General features: G+C 46.2%; 1 protein-coding gene across 2 annotated transcripts; it reads right to left on the bottom strand.

Moving 5' to 3' along the window:
• Positions 1 to 514: 514 nt before the first annotated feature.
• Positions 515 to 17,147, bottom strand: ZNF605 (zinc finger protein 605). Of its 2 annotated transcripts, XM_033097442.1 has the most exons (5): positions 16,905 to 17,147; positions 13,303 to 13,882; positions 9,728 to 9,848; positions 9,401 to 9,493; positions 515 to 5,919 (listed from the first exon to the last, which is right to left on the bottom strand). In XM_033097442.1, exons 2-5 carry the CDS (start codon positions 13,315 to 13,317, stop codon positions 4,127 to 4,129), a joined length of 2,022 nt encoding a protein of 673 aa, XP_032953333.1. In that variant the 5' UTR covers positions 13,318 to 13,882; positions 16,905 to 17,147; the 3' UTR covers positions 515 to 4,126. The 2 variants fall into 2 exon arrangements, with proteins under 2 accessions (XP_032953333.1, XP_032953332.1); XM_033097441.1 differs by lacking the exon at positions 9,401 to 9,493 and having other exon boundaries at positions 516 to 5,919.
• Between the last annotated feature and the right edge of the window lie 419 nt (positions 17,148 to 17,566).

Raw genomic sequence — 17,566 nt, 5'->3', positions numbered from 1 at the left:
TACTAAGTAAATTTGGTATGCCCTGGTTTACTTAATCTTAGTATTTTGAAAGTAACAGTCCCAATGACAAGACGTCAAGACTGCCTGGATATAATGAGTAGTAACTGTGATCCAAGTTGCAAAGACTCACAAAGAAAATAATGACCAGGAAGCACCATGAAACGCACATTTGACCTCAGAATGGGCTGGGTACTCCTGAAGGCCTGGTGACGGGGTGTGGGTGTTGGGGAAAACGTGCAAGGTAGGGAAAGCACACTGTAGAAGTAACTCAGTTAGAGTCCATTCTATTGAGCTGGTCACAAGATGGTCTGCTGCCTGCTTCTGTGTTGCAGACATGAGATAAAATTTCTAAGATAATAAACATGAGAATGGCCTTTCCCTTCACCACGTGGCAAACAAAGGAGGAAACCATTGTATCAGCACACAGGTCACACGGTGCCACCCCCGAGAATCCATTGCAGGTACTGTCACTGTGCCCAAGTCTCAAACACTGATTTCATTCATTAGGTAATTCCCTCAAGACAGGACCAGAGCCATACACAAATTCATTAACAGACTACATCACGAATGGTGCCTCCTGCAGTTACACAAAATGGAAAACCTGCATGAAAAGCTCCTTCAGGATGCAGACCGAAATGCAAGTGCACATGGAGGAGAAGTTCCCACCCTTCATGAGGTGTGTATGCCAGCATCACAGAACCACTGGATGAGAGAGGACCAAGAAAGCTGAAGCGCTAGGTAACAGGTCACAAGGGACAAGCAATGGGATGATGATGTCTGTACTGGACCTCTGAGAGTTTGTTTCAACCTAACTTACGCTTCATGACATGTTAAGTGAAGCAGCTTTGGTTTGATCTTAGAAAAGCTTATTTGCTTTCTGGCATCAGTTGTAATGGGAACTGGTGTGGAGCCTTGGAAGAGGTTCTGTAGTAATTGTGACTACTGAAATGAAAAATCTTGTTTATGGTTACAGATTACATGAATGACACATATGAAAAAACAGCAGAATATGGGATGAGGGTATTTGAACTGCACAGCACAATTTATTAAGATGAAACTTCTGGGTAGCACGGTCCACACCTTTCCTTCCTCACTCAGTAATGGGCTACCGCTTTTTCTTGTCCACACATTTAACATAAATAACAGCGCTTTTCTTTTAGGTTGTCTGGCTAACCCAGAGGTAGCACAAGATTCCGCAGATGTCTTGGTTTTCCTATGAAGGGTCAGTAATGACTGACTGTAGGGCCACTTGCATATGGGGCAGATGGCAACAACCTCCTGAACCAGTTATATTTTCAGCAAAACTGAACAAAACAAAAGAACTTTGATATGTGATGTAATTTCTACTGAATTGTTGAACACAAAAACATTGCCATTGACAGTGGGAAATCTTGATCAGTTCAGCCCATGCCCTAGGGCACTGCAATGCTCAAAACTCCAGGTGCTCACCGCTTAGCACGTGGCACAGCAGGCGCATGGGATACTCTAAACATCAACAGCTTAATAAAGGGACTCTTTATAGTTGTGTGTTCAGAATTAAGGAAACTAACCAGGATAGTGACACCCTGTCTGAGGAGCAAGGAGAGGGAGGAGATCTGAACGCTGGGCCACCTGCCTGCTGGGAACTGCAGCCAGGCAGAAGAGACTGCCACCCGTAGTCCAGAGGGAGGAAGCATAAGTGGCAAGGGCTCAGCTTTTTTCCTCCCATGTGCCATCTCCATCTCATACTAGAACACCCCCCCACCCTGCTCATATGTGAGAGCAACCCTGGCCAGGAGGTCCCTAGAGGACAGCCCTTGAGGGCACAGAGCAGATAAGGACGTGGTATGCAGGTGTCGAGGTCGTCAGCACATGGCCACATCCACAACACAGACAACTGTTGTGCAGCTGCTACAAACAGGTCATCCTGAGCGCCGAGGAACAGGATTCTGACTCATGACACAGGCCAGTCACTTGTTTTAAAGACTCACACTTACGCAGTATTGTGACCATACACTTTACTTTGAAATACATCATAACCCCAAATACATTGTCATTGCTTTGGCTTAAAGCACTCAATTACCTTTTAAAATGAGAAGAAGAAAAAACCTTTCATATTTACCCACACACTCACCATTTCCGGAGCTCGTCCTGTCCCCCTGCAGACCTCCTGCAGATCGAAACCTCCACTTTGTGTCCTTTTCCCACTACCCAAAAACGTCCTTGCATGTCTCCTGAAGGTAGGTCTACAGATGAGAAATTCTTTGATTGTATTTTTCTGAAAAAGTCTTTTTTGCTTTCATTTTGAAAGACGTTTCGATGGGTAACAGCACTCTAGGGGGCAGGGTTTTTCCCTTTTAGTAATTTAAAGGTGTTACCCTCTGTCTTCTAGAAGTGTGCTCTCATCCTTTGCTCTGTGAGTATCTTGGGTCCTTTTTCCTTTTTACAGTTGTTCTCTTCCGCTGTAGAGTTGTTCTCACTGGTTTTCATCACTTGACATGATGTCCATGCATGAGTTTCTTTGTTTCTTCTGTGCAGAGTTCTTTGAGCTTCTTGAGTATGTGGAGTCATACTTCTTACCATATGTGGAAAAGGGTCAGCCATTAGTTATTCAAATACTTTCTTTCGCCTCTTCTCTCTCTCCCCTCTGGGGCTTGTTACATCAATGTCATGCATCCCCTATTCTCTCCCCTCCCCATCTTTTTTCTCTGTGTACATCATTGGGATAGTTTTTATTCTTACTCTTCAAGTTCATTAATTTTTTTCTTATAGGTCTAAACTGTTCTTAATTCCACCCACTTTTTTTTTTAATTTTAAGATATTCGTATCCTGAAACGTTCCATGTGGGTTTTTAAAAATGTATTTTCCACTTTGTTTCAGTAAATTCACGTTTCCATTTATACTTATAATAGCTATTTGGACATCCTTGTGTATTAATTCCAACCCCTTCAGTCTTTTTTTCTTGGTCTCTTTCTACTGATTGATTTTTCTCCTAATTACAAGTCACATTTTCCTGCTTCTTTTGTAAGTTTTTGGACACCACACATTGTGGGTCCAGAGTAGCTTTCAATCTAGGATTAATTCCCTCACCACTTAGGTAGCAGTCTTCTAAGAATTCTGCCTGATGCCCTATGTGTGGAAAGATGTTTGCACTCTGACTGGTGGGAACACAAACTATTCTGAGGTCTGTGCTGAGATCCAGGAATCATTCAGCTGCTGCTTTTCAGGTCTGAGGAAGCTTTCTTTCACACACATGCAAATCGGTACCAAGCCAAAGGCTCAAGGGGACTCCTTGAAGATCGCCCAGCCCCGTCCCTGGGAATTTCCATCCTCTCCAGTCTGTTCTTTGCAAATTCTAGCTACCGTGGCCTCCCCAAACTCCAGTTCAGCAATTCTCTTCAATTCAGCAAGGCTGCATCTGTTCCCTTCCCTGAACTGTAGCCTGGAAACTGCCACCACTTTGTCCACCTTCTGTCAGGGATGAAAACCCTGTGCCTGTCACGTGTCTGAAACCATCATTTCACACATACTGTGCAGTTTTTATCTGGTTAGGCAGGACAGTCCATCTGGCCCTTGGTATAGTACCACGGCAGAAAGCAGACGTCTTCACGTAAAACACATCTGCTATTTAAAAATGACTATCTTTTAGAATAATTTATATACAACGAACATAACTTACAGAATTATTTCAATAGGATCATGCTTAGCAAATTCTTCAATTAGGACTACTCCTCCTTACGAAATCTCTAATATTCAGTATTTCCTCTATGCATGTATTCTCTGGTATATAATAAAATTAACAAAAGTCACCCTTTCTTAATGACGTCTCTCACTTGTTATGACAATAGAATGTTTTTCCTGTTCAGGTATTCTAAATGCTTAATGAACTTCCACTTCTGACTGAAAGGTTCCGTGCTATCACAATATTGACGAGCCATCAATGTGTAGTAAGCTGAGTTTTCTGGGAGGAGGCTTCCTTATATGGTCTCCTTAAAAACATTCTCCCCTTTCTGAATTCTTTAGTGAGGCTTGCCTTTCCCACAGTCAGTGCATTGATAGGGTTTCCCTTGTGTGTGTGTCCTCAGATGTGTCAGGAGGCCTGACATTTACTAGCATGCTTTCCATGCTCACTGCACTTGTGTGGTTTCTATATTACATGATTTCTCTGATGGATGATGAGCTGTGACTTCCTGTTGAAGGTAGTCCCACACTCATTGCATCCATAGTATTTATCTCCTGTATGAATTCTCTGATGCCTCATAAGGTGTGACTTTCTAGTAAAGGACTTCCCACAGTCACCACATCGATAGGGTCTCTCTCCTGTATGAATCCTCTGATGTATAATCAGCTGCGCCTTCTCAAAGAAAGCTTTTGCACAATCACTGCATCTGTAGGCTTTCTCTCCTGTGTGATTCCTCTGATGCTTAATGAGCTGCACTTTCTGAACAAAGGCTTTCCCACAGTCACTGCACACATAGGGTTTCTCCCCGGTGTGAATTCTCTGATGCCTAAGAAGCTGTGGTTTCCAGGCAAAAGCTTTCCTACATTCACTGCATTCAAAGGGTTTTTCTCCAGTGTGGGTTCTCTGATGATGAATGAGACTTGACTTCTCACTGAAGGTTTTCCCACACTCAGTGCACTCATAGGGCTTCTCTCCTGTATGAGTCCTCTGGTGTGATATCAGGCTTGACTTCTGGGTGAAGGCTTTCCCACAGTCACTGCATTCGTAAGGTTTCTCTCCAGTGTGAGTTCTCTGATGTGTTAAAAGCTGTGACTTCCCAAAGAAGGTTTTTCCACACTCAACACACCCATAGGGCTTCTCTCCTAAATGAAGCTTTTGATGTCTGATGAGCTCTGACTTCTTAAAGAAGGCTTCTTCACAGTCACCGCACTGGTAGTTCTTCTTTCCCGTGTGAGTTATCTGGTGTCTAATAAGCTGTGGTTTTCTGATGAAGGCTTCACCACAGTCACCACATTCGTAGGGTTTCTCTCCTGTGTGAATCCTCTGATGCCTGATGAGCAGTGAGTTCCTGCTGAAGGCTTTTTTACACTCACTACACGCATACGGTTTCTTCCCTGTATGAGTTCTGTGATGAGTAATGAGCTGTGACTTCCAAAAGAAGGCTTTCCCACAGTCACCACATTTATAGGGTTTCTCTCCTGTATGTGTTCTCTGATGTGTGATGAGCTTTAATTTCTGGGAGAAAGATTTCCCACAGTCATTGCAGCCATAGGGTTTCTCTATTGTGTGAGTTATCTGATGTCTTTTAAGCTGTGACTTCCTGCTGAAGGTTTTCCCACACTCGCTGCATCCATAGGGCTTCTCTCCCGTGTGTGTTCTCTGATGTAAAACGAGGAGAGACTTCCTACTGAAAGCTTTTGGACATTCACCACACCCATATGGTTTTTCTCCTGAATGAGTCCTTTGATGGATAGTGAGCAGTGACTTCTGTGAGAAGGCTTTCCCACAGTCACTGCATCCATAGGGTTTCTCTCCTGTATGAGTTCTCTGATGTATAACAAGCTGTGACTTCTTGTTAAACACTTTTCCACATTCCATGCATAAATAGACTCCTGTGTGTGTTATATGGTTTGTAATAAGCCATGACTCTTTACTGCTGACTTGCCTACATATATAGCAATCACAGTATTTTATTCCACCTTGGGTTCTGTCTTGTTTGATGTAGAATAACAATTTCTTACTGAACTCAAGATTCTTTCTTCCACAGTTATTTTTTGGAATAAGAAAATCAAAAGGATGTTTCAAACTTTTTACACCAGTGCCAGATTTACAGGGTCTCACTCCTAAACGAACAAAGTTAATGCTTGAATGGAGTATTTTCCCAAAAACATCATATCCATGGTTGCTCTCTGTACTTTGAAGTTTGTCTTGATTATTCTGGTGCCACATTTTGAGATTATTATCTAGCCAGAGTTCCTCTAAAAAGGAAAAATGAACTGTACTGTGTAAATCCCCCAATGATTATGCTTATTAAATAAAACTTCTGAAATGGAGCCTAGGATCCCACTCCTGCCACCCGCCAAAAATCTTCCACATACAGTGTCTTCTTATTGGGCATTAAAATTTTTCACAGAAATGAAAACAGATTTTTAAGTTACAAATGTTTATAAACATGAGTTCTTAAATAAGGAAAGATGAAATACACTCAAGGAACAGTGATCATGAGATAAAAAAGACTAGAACAATTTCTAATCAAATACTTATGTAGCAATAACCCACAGATTATCTAGCATGTGTCCAGAACTTGCTAGCAGCACATCAGTGGAGAAGATAGGTAAGCACCCACCCTCATAGAACGTACAGTTCAGGGAAGACTGAGAATAACAAGAACATAATAGAGTGAGATTATACACGTTGTCAAATACTATAAAGGAAGAATGCTGAACACAATGCACAGTAAATGTAACGTTACAACTTTACATCTCAAAGATGGGAACACTCATTTCCTGTGCTGTTATTTGAAAACACTTCTCAGTCAAGTCCATCCCTGGAATCACTGACATCAGTAACTCCACCATCATTACAGCTACTTCTTGGAGTTATCCCAGAGTTCTCCAGAGCTGAGTACCGTTTTTATTCAGCTCTTTTGACATTTTAACTGAATCTATTACCTACATATTGAATCTGTATACAATACTATCAATGGAAATTATTTCAAACCACAAGAATTCCTTGCATAACATTAAGACAGAGTAAGTACAATTGTTGTGATTTCCATAATATGACCATGTATGGAATACTTTAAAGTGATCTTTTAAAGGTTGGTTTACTTTAGTATGGTATTCTTTATTAGCAACTGTGAGGTAATATTCCCAGGAAGTACTCTGCAAGATAGAAGATTTGGCAAGATTTCAAACATAAGACAATTGCTCCTCTTGTGTGGGATAACTTTGGGGAGACAGAAAAGCCTCATCTACTTCTCAGACATATCAGAATTTCAGAGGAAGAGCCAGCTATAGCTGCTGATATGGAGGAAAATAAAAGGATTCAATATTTTAACCTTAAGTGAGTGGAGATGCTGCTACTACTACTTATTGAGATGAAAAAGATGTGGGAAAAAGTTTGGAGACTAAAAACAAGAGTCATATGTAGACATTTGAATGTAAGATCCACTTGAGTTTATAAAAAATTGCTTCATGAATTGTGACAGTAAAGAAAAAGAAAAATTTTGAATTAAAATCACATCAAGATAAGATATATCCAAATCGATAAAGTAAATGATATAAAACAATATTGAAGTATTCAACTGTATCAAAAAACCTTTAAGAAAAAAATCCTGTTATTTTGGAAAACAAGTGGGCCATCTCTAATCGATGTTATGGTAGGTTGGTACCGGTAGAATTCCCCAGGTCTCTGTTTCTGTTACACTGTTGTATTTACTACCTTCGTTTCATCCTAGTTTTCAAACTGATATTCCTACTTTCAGTCTTGCTCCCTCCCCACTCTAGTCTCCACACAGCAGCTAGTAATCTTTGGAAAATGTAATCAGGCCTTTTACCCCCAGCTTAAAAACCACCCAAAACCTTGGATAAATGCAATCTTTCATCGTAGTGTCCATGCCTTTGCACCACCTGGTTTCCTCCAAGCTCTGTGACTTCCTGTCACAGCCCTGCTTACCACTCCTCAGGCACACCCAATTCTTTCCCGTTCCTCTGATCCCTTCTCTGCCTCAGGACCTTTGCAATTGCTGTCCCCAGCTGTCAGCATGCCTGATTTATTTAAGTCTAAACAGCACTTTAAGGCCACACTAACAAATGCCGTTATTCCCTCCACAGCATTTACCAGATAGGTAACCACTGCACTTCTGGCTCTACCACTAGAATGGAAACCCCGAGGGCAGGGGACAGGTTTGTATGTTTCACTGATGTACCCCCACTACACGGCACATAAGAAGCCCTCCGTTCATGTAGGGAAAATACAGTTCACTTATTCCTTAACTTCTCAGGCAGTTCCTTCCTGTATCATTAATCTGATAATTAACTTTGCATTTTAACACAAAGGATTTCAGTGCAAATACTGAATTAGTGAGTATTTTATACTTCTGAATTTTCCTTTAAAATTCTCCAGTCACGCAAAGTTATTTCATGACTCTTATTTTCTTTCTCTCAATTTCTTTTATTCCACATAATAGCAGTTTTTCTCAATTAATGGGGGAACATAAAATCTATCTTCACAGGTTTTCCAAACCACACATACCTACACCTAATAATGCATGTGAATGGTGCTTAGACATCTGTGATTCGAAATACCTCCCAAGGTAAGCTGAAATAGTTGCTTAGATGAAAGAAAGCCTTTGTACTAAAGAACTATTTGATGAACAAGAAAGTTCCTGCCCTACCTGGCCCCCAACCACCAGTTAATGAAATGTTTAATAATCACACACCATAAATTCCACAGCAAACAGAGAAGGCGTTACTTGCCATCTTCCTGTGTGGGTAAGCTGGGTAAGGAATTCCACATAAAGTCTGGGTTCCTACAATACAATGCTCAGTGGGTAGAGATTGCAGGAAAGGCTGGGAGACGAGGAATGCTTGCTGGAGGTGAAAAGAGTTGAAATTGAACAGAGGAACAGTCTACCTGGGACAGCACGTGATAAACGAGGCCCAGATGCAGAGGAAAAATGTGTGAAAGACACTGCAGAAGAAACTATTAATAGTTCAGATGGAGGTGACCATGACCTTGGGGCACAGAACAAACTGGGAAGATGTGCCATACCATGAGATTCTTCAACGTAAATGGAGCTGAAATGCCCCACAGCAGGTAATGGGGGCCTTAACCCAGCAGACTATCTGATGGGACGAATGAGAAGCTGTCGACAAGCTAAACGTCAAGGGCACCAGAACGACGTGCTGGAAGGGCTGCAATGCTTCGAGTGCACAGAAGCCAGAAGCGACAGGGCCTGCCACAGCACTTGCAGGTATTCAGATCTGTCCTGTAGCCACGAAGTCACCTTCTACTCTGGGGGCTTGAAAAGAAGTCTGACAAACTAGAGGGAGCAAAGAAAACTAGCAAAGGAAATGCAGAGGCAATCAATCACTGTCAGCTAAAATGAGGCACATTCATGAATTCTGAAAGAGAAGGCAAGAAGCTTCCTCTGCAGGCTGGGTTCGGGCAGGGGACCGAGGAAACTGGGAGGCAGAGCCTTATGCACAAAGTAGGTCCTGAATGACTGGCCACCACCTCGTGGGCTGTACAGGTAGGAGGGGGGCACATTTCATCACCAACACCACGCCAAGGGACTCATCCTGCTGTGGTTGGCCTGCAGGACACGAGCACTTTAAAAATCATGACGAACTAGGTCACTGGTGCTGAATCAATCCTAAAGACACAGGACCTTTCAACAGTTTTATAGTAACGTTTCCAAAGTGCCAACCTGCCACACACCTCACTGTTCCTCACCCGAAGGGTTCTGACTCAGGACTTCTTCAGTTATTACCCAGGGCTCTTCTGGCTCCAGCTTGAAAACTGCATCAGGCTTAGTAATTTCACAACCTGTTCACGGAAACACAGGATGTGGATGCAACTGCCTGGGCTGAGGGACTCTTTAGTTAGAAAAACTGTTTTACTGCAAAGACCATATATAAAGTAAAGCAAGTGCACACAAATATTTCAGTTGGGTGTACAAGCCAAAGCCTCTCTGACCCCTGCAGCTTAATTCCCAAATCAGTAAAGACCTCAGAGACCCCACTACTGGGCCCACGCTGCGCTGCGTGAGAATGTCCTTACCCAGGAACACGAAATTACTGTAGTTCTCCAGCATCACATCCCGGTACAAGCTCTTCTGGGTGGGGCTCAGCAGCTGCCACTCGTCCAACGTGAAAGCCACCGCCACGTCCTCAAACGATATCTAGGGAGGCAGAATCACTGTTAAAGCTGAAGTGGCCCTTAAGTCCAATGCAGGCTTTCTTCTCTATGGTGCAGGGGGCCCAGCGGTGGCCCCAGTGGTCTCACTCTTGGTGTTCCAGCCTCTCAAATGTAGCCAGACTGACTCAACAGAACAGGGCAAGAGTGACGGGATGCCACTTCCAAGATTACTCCAGAAGACTGTGCTTGCATCTTGGGACCCTGTCCTTATCTCTGGGGGAATCCAGCTGCCATTAGGAGGCAGCCCTGTGCAGAGAGAACTGGGGCCTGCCCATAGCCACGTGACCGTGAGCAGGCTTGGCAGGCGCCATGTCCTGTCTGCACCTGGAGATGAGCCGGCCTTCTCAACGTCTTGACCACAGGTTCATGAGACCCTGAACGAGAACCACATGGGTAAGCGGCTGGCAGTGCCCCACACACAAACATGGATAGATAAAAGCTTGTGTTTTCAGCCACCAAGGTTTGGGGTAATTTGTTACGTACCAATGGTGAACTAATGTAATCTGCTACTCTTGTGTTACACCTTGAGAAAGATGCAAAAATGTGACTGAAATGTTTATCATGAATTCATCCATCTATCCATTGAACAAGAAACTGAAATAGGTTGTCTAAATACGCAGTGTTTCTCAAAGGGGGTAACTAGAAACAGTTCTTAGCTGAGCGCCGTGGCCCAGCCATGGAGGACCTCCAGAGGTCCGGCCTCTGCCCGCTAAATGACAGTGCTATCTCAGTCACCGTCAAACCCCAATTCACATCTACATGTCTAACACATTGTCCTCCCACCAGTGGCTCTGCTCCAAGCAGGACCAACTAGCAGGCTGCTTAGGCATCTTCCGGAACACAGAAATTAAGGTCTTCCAAGGCCACAGTCACTAAGGCGTTCCAGAGGCCACAAAGCCAGGGCATGTAGGGCATGGGGACAGGCACAAGGAATGAGAGCAGCCAGACGCTTTGGAAAAAATGACAATGTTGCAGGAATCATGTTGATTTCTTGACTTCCGATAAAGACAATGATTAGAACAAGGTGATATTAGTGAAAGGTAGACACACACATGAATGGAACAGAACAGAGAGCCTAGAAATAGACACCCACAAATATGCTCTTGATTTTTGACAAAGGTACAAAAGCAATTCCATGGACAAAAGAGTCTTTTTAACAAAAGTTGCTAGAATCATTGTACACGCATGAGCAAAAGAATAAACCTCACACATACCTCCTGCCGAATGTAAAAATTACCTCTAAGCGGATCACAGACCTAGACATATAACTTCTAGGAGAAAACCTGTGTGACCTTGGGTTTGACGAGTTTTTATATACAATACCAACACATAGTCAATGTAAGACAAAATTAGTATGTTGGACTTTTGCAAAAAATTAAAAATTATTTTTCTGTAAAAGACATTGTTTAAAAAAAAGAGAAAACGCAGCACAGACTAGGAGAAAATATTTGCAAATCACTTGTCTGAGAAAGCATCTCATCCAGAATACATGAAGAACTCTTAAAACTCAATGAAGAGAGCACCATTAACAATGGGAGCTCTTCACACACACTTCACCAAAGACGATGGAGAGACGTGAGATAACATGAGAGGATGTTCAGTGGCGGGTGTTGGTAGGGAGTGAAACTAAAGAGATACACTACACACCTATGAGAATGGCTAACAGTTAACACCTAAAACCCCGGCAGTGAGGGGCTACGCAACAGTGCCACTCCTCCACTGACGGTGAGGACGCAGAATGGCAGCAAGTGGTGGGCAGAGTGGGACCCAGACTGGCCACACCGCCCAGCGATTGCGCTGATTAGTGGCGAACCAGGTAAACTGAAATGCACGTTCAAACCTGTAAGCCTGTGAACAACGGCTGAAAGCTGGGCGCAGCCAAGATGTCTTCAGAAGCGAATGGGTGAGTGACCGTGCGTCCCTGCAGTGAGAAACTACTCAGTGACAGCACTCGGCAGTCAGAAGGAACGAACGGCACGGTGGCTCTTGGAGGCACGAATGAAAAATGCCAGTATCACAAGGTCACATACTGAGGATTCTATTATGTGACATTCTGGAAAAGACAAACCAGTGACAGATGAGCTGGTGCCAGGGTTAGGGACGCAGGAAGATGAGAAGATGGGACGTTCTGAGTCCTGACTGCTATGCTGGTCACACAAATTCACACATGCTGTAAAAGTCACGAGGCTTTACATGGAGCTGTCACTCACACACCAGGTCTGGTGACAGCCTGCGCAGTGCAGACATGGAAGGAGCCGCAGTCCAGGCCACAGGTCTCGGCCTGGCTCCCCTCTGTGTATCCTGGGTGTCCTCACCTGGAGTTTTTCTCAGGCGCCTCTGCCGAGACCTCCTTCTTGGCTGGCAGGAGGGGAGCCCTGGGGAAACTTCTCCCCATGTTGACTAGTACCCATAGTTTTCTACTCCAGTCCTCCTCTTGACCCGATTCCACAAAACTGCCTGAGCCTTTGTTCGGGACCTCCCGGGAGACCCATGTCTGGCCGGATCCACTGACCCAACAGCATGCTGCTCCACGGAGAAACAGACTGGGAAGCGGCACCTTTGTCCGTGAGTGAGGCTCAGGGCCTTTCACTCTGACTGTGGGTTAACTGGCTTCTCTGACACCTGGCAGCTCAGCTATTGGCTCAGCTGAGCTGGCACAGAGCTGTGTGTGCAGAAAGGGGAAAGTCAATGTGCTGTATGTTAGTGTAAACAACAGAATTTGGGAAAGAAAGGAACAAAGGGAGGGCGAGAGAGGCAAGTTAGCCAAGCGTGAAGGGACACTGCAGCCTGTTTACTGAGTCAAGACATATGGAAACAGGGCTGAGGCTGACGCCTGCGTGCCCAGCTATGCCAACAGAAGCAGAAACATGTGCACCTGAGAAGTATTCCAATTCCACCTGTAAGAATACCACCAGCTGCCTAACGGCTGCGCAGGTCACCTCTGCCACATGGTTCAGTTTCTCTGCTCAAAGCGGACAGCCAGCCTGTCCTGCAGGGGCACCGCTTGGCACGCTAACCAGATGGGTGTCAGGGTCCCGATTCATGCCCTGGGCTTATCCTGGGGACTTGCGAGGGGACCTGCCATAACAGGGCTGCTGGGCACAGTGCCCACAGCCACCGACACATTTCCTTTCTGTGGGATCACCAGGAAATGCTAGCTTCTCAGACCGTCCTGGTCAGGTTGGTCACGGCTCTGGGGACAGCTCAGCAAAGCCTGCAGCTTAACCTAACAGTAAAGGGCTCCATTCCTTTCATACCTGTGTTCCAACTGTGACTTCTGCATGATTCCATAACCCACTCATGCTTCTTTTGAAACTCTCTGTCCAAGTTTGTATTTCCTACCTCTTAAGTGTATTGAGGCCTTTTCTGCTGATTCTAGATGTTCCGTCAGCCTCATCCCATCCACAGAAAAACCTTCTGGAGAATCAACAACTCACCTGCGACGGAATCATTTTCTGCTGCTTTGGGAAATCTGCCGTTCTGGGACTTCTCTCTGTCCTGATGCGCTGAGAGGGGTGTCTGGTTGAGGTCTGCAGACTGGAGGAACACCCCCCCAGTCCTGAGCCTTTCCCCTCTTATCTCGCACGAGTCATCTGTTCCTGAGAGCCACAGCCTGGAGACGCAGTGGGAGTTTTCTTTTTGATGGTGTACTTCATTTCCACGACTGGGAACTCTGATGAGTTGTCTGCGAGACTCCACTCAGAAGTGGCTGGACAGCCAGCTGCTGGCATGTCCCAGCTGGGCCTGCCACTGTGCTGTGCAGCCCTGGCTCCCAGTGGGAAACGCCAGATTGAAGCCACTCGCCTCACTGGTTCCACCAAACTCACCAGAGGACCAGCACAGCCAGCGCTCTGCAGACACCCACAAAGTCTGAAATTACAAACTGGGCTCACTCATTCTGCTGCAACATTTCCGGGGGCACGTGGATGAAATCACTTGCTTAGGTACCTGTCCAGGCAGGACGGTAAACAGAAACGGGCTTGCAGCCTGGGGTGCTGGCACTCTGCTCCCATCAGCCTGCAGCAAAAGAGAAGGGAGATCAGAGGAACTAACAGGAATGGAAAAGAGGAGGGGGGCGGGCGGCCAGCTGTGGTGCCGCTGACAGATCCTGTGACAGCCTGACCACCCGAGTGGATGACAGCATGAAGCACCTAAGGAAACCCTGATAATACTTCTTTCTCACTCACATGGGACACAGACTGCCTGCCCTTTCCCTAAGAAATCAGCAGGAATGGCCTAGGCCATAGGTTCCCAGGGGCAAATCGAGGCAGATCAGAATCCTGCTGAGTTAAGGAACCATAGGAATGGCTGAGGCTGACCCACTGCCTCTGGGCGGTTAGTCATCTCCTTACCCTCTGCTCCCAGGGGAACCGCTCCACACCCAGCTTCTGCCAAGGGTCTCTGATCCCTGACCGAGGAGCTGCTTGGAGGTGGGTGGGACAGGGGCTGTCCTCTGTTCTACCAGGGCCACAATGTTGGCCCTGGGACCCCTCTCCTCCCCTCTGCTTCAAAGGCCGGGAGGGCCTGCCCTAGTGCAAAGTGCCATTGTTTCTAGGCCTGTAGGGGAACAGGAAGTCAGAGGCCTGTAAGAGCAAATACAAATGAAAAAAAGGAGAAAACCCCCTAATTCTCCCTCATGCAGAAAAGACTCCTCCCCCATTCAAAGAGCATTTGCTTGAGAAAACATGTTAACTGTACGTTTTCTCTGCCCCTTTTAGATGTATGCAACTCTTTCCAAAACTAAATAAATAAGCCTCATCCATCTAGTTTAACAGCCCAAGAACCTGGGAACCATCTCTCTGCAATCGCCCAGCAGACCCACCCATCTCCCAGTGTGGCAGCGCAGGAGCCTAACCAGCCTGGCTTTGGCAACTGGCTCCGAGCTGTAAAATTATTAGGTTGGTGCAACAGTAACTGTGGTTTAAAAGGTTAAAAACAATTGCAAAAACTGCAATTACTTTTGCACCAAACTAATACCTCCCATCATAAAGATATGGTTGATTTTTCCCGAGGGAAGTTTAGGATGGCCTAAGTGTGACAAATTACCATTTACCTTGGGACCATGTATAATAGGTTGCATCCACCTGGCTATAAAAAAGGGTGTGCTTTCTTCCTGCAGTGGTGATCTCTTTAGCAGACTGCCTGCCGTGCTCATCCATTCTGGTTTCATTTTTATGCAATAATAAAACTGTTTTTCTTTCTCTTCCACTTTTGTGAGAGGTTTTCTGGGTTTGTAGATATGGTTTTAATGATTTCCCCAATAGGCCCAATAACTAGATAACTGAGTAAAAGCACTATTTTTAAAAGATCACAAACTGCATGACAAGTATCATCTCAGGCAGAATTGCTGGGACAGACAATAATATGCTTAAGATAAGCATAGTAAACAAAAAGTACTACGTCTTGATGCATGTAAATACTTATACTTTACATTTTGTCACTGCTCATGGTCCAGGTCATTTACACTCAGCCACCTAAGGGATCAAAGCCAAGGGCTTCACAGGCACATGTCGCATGGGGACATTTCCTTCATAAGAATACACCTGAAAGGAAATGTCCAAAAAACTCAGTACCCAGTAAGCTTGGGGCAAGAGGGACAAATTCCACCCTTCCTAGCCATCCTGCCAGCTGAGATTTGCCCCGCATGTGCGGTCTCCACCTGTGGTCTGGGAATGGTGGCTGAGCAGCGACACGCCCAGACCTCCAGTCCAGGCTCCACAGGCTGACAGGCTGGCTGGGAAGGCTGAACATGCTGGACCGGTCACCGGTGCTTTCCCAGAAAATAAACTGAGCCAGGAGACGCTGTAATACCCACAGAAGGTTGGTTCTGAGCAAGAGCTCTTTGGAGGCACTCTTCCACTGAGGGGGGAGGTGTTGTCAGTGTTCCAGTGGGTACGGACACAGATGGAAGTGTCCACTCACCTGCTGTAGATGAGGGGAGAAAGTCACACCTGGGTTTTGCGAGTGGAGTCAGGACAGCGGCCCCTTCCAGGCAGTCAACACCCAGCCCGGAGCTGGGCGAGATCTGGAGGCAGACTAGACAGGCCTGCTCGCATTGCCACCCACTCAGGGTCTCTACACTGCTCAGTTCGCAAAGCCGAAAGGGAACGCCTGAACACTGCTCAGCGCTAACCTGGCCGTGTGCACCAGCTCCTGGCATTGTCTCCCAAGGGCCTTACATGTCTCCCTCTGAGTCACTCAGAGAACCGAGGCCAGGAGGGGAGATAGGTCCCAATGCCCGCCGACAACCAGGATCTTGTGCGCAGTCAGCAACCACAGCCCGTCTGGACAGGCAAGCTGGCATTTCACTCACTTGACCGGAAACAGTAGCACAGGGCACAGCAAGCACCTCCAGGCAGGAAGAGTTACTGGAAGAGGGTCGGTGTCTGGTCTTGTCATAGGTCACCGGGGCACGAGTGTGCTGTCTCCAGTCATACGGGGAAGGGGGTTCTTTGTGGGAAGCTGCTTCCTGGAACACAGGGTGGGATTTTCATCACCTCCCCTTAGTCTTGCCCAGGAGCACAGGGTTCAGGTAAGACCCACCAGTCACAACCAGTAGGACGTCCCGTCAATGAACTCCTCAGTCCAACAACTCTGAGCCCTCCACGTGCCCCCACTACGGCCTTATCGTTCGTCTCCACTGGCCCCCATCGCCAACCCAAAGGCACCCAATCATCTATCATCAGTTCTTAACTATTTCTACAAACAAACCCTCCCCCACCGCTCTCCCAGTCACCCCAGAGGGCAGCCTCCAGGGGCGCCGTCACTCCCAATACATGCTGCCTCATCCCCACAACCGCTAACCCCCAAGTCTAAGACGCCCCAAAGCCCCTCAGTGACTCTCCCCAGAGACCCGTCACTCAATTATTTACCTCCACTGGCTTCAAAAACACTCATCACCTCCCAAGACCATGTTACTGATTTTCAGACACTCCAACACCTAAACCCTCAAGTGTCCCCAAATTAATCAGCTGATTAAAACGCTGCCCCCGACCCTGCTCCCTCCCTCCCCCGTGCCGTCCCACGGTCCCCACCCCACCTGGACCAGAATCCGCGCCTGCGCGGCGGGGCCGTCCTCCCGGGCCTTTCGTGCGCCGGATCCGAGGTCGGTTCGTGCACGCTCGAAGCGGTCCGCGTGCATATCACCGCGGGACTGGGGCTGTCGCGGAAGCAGTCCCCAGGACCGAAGCCTCACTGTCCCCGCGCCAGTACTATACACCTTCGCCCCTTGGGGCCGCAGCACCAAGACTGACAAAACCCGACGGCGGAAGTGTGCACGCAGAACTGCATTTCCCAGAGTTCCGCTTGTTCTAGAACTACACTTCCCAAAGGGCACTGCGGCGTGCCTCGCGGTATTGACTGGTTGGAGGTTTCACGCCCTCTGCCGCTGTCTGGAGGTGCGAGGTTCAGAGATGTGGAGTGCAACCCGAGTTGCAGCTCAGAATGTGTGTTTGTGAGCCAACATAAACGTGTCACCAGGAGGGAACTTTTCTATCCTTTCCGTTTTTGATCAGATCAAAGTAATTTATAAAATGAAAGTAATACAAGTATGTTTTAGTACGTCCAATCCAACCGTGCTAACAACACAAAAATGAGGAATTTAGGGAGAAATTAAATGTAATTACGGAAAGAAGGAAATTAATGAATATAATAGCAGAAATTAAGGAATTAAAATAGAAAAGACTAAACTTGATAAATCTA

The sequence above is a fragment of the Rhinolophus ferrumequinum genome, chromosome 25 (genome assembly GCF_004115265.2).
Source record: "Rhinolophus ferrumequinum isolate MPI-CBG mRhiFer1 chromosome 25, mRhiFer1_v1.p, whole genome shotgun sequence".
In the NCBI taxonomy this organism is placed as follows: domain Eukaryota; kingdom Metazoa; phylum Chordata; class Mammalia; order Chiroptera; family Rhinolophidae; genus Rhinolophus; species Rhinolophus ferrumequinum.
This window is presented reverse-complemented; position numbering and strand designations above follow the sequence as displayed.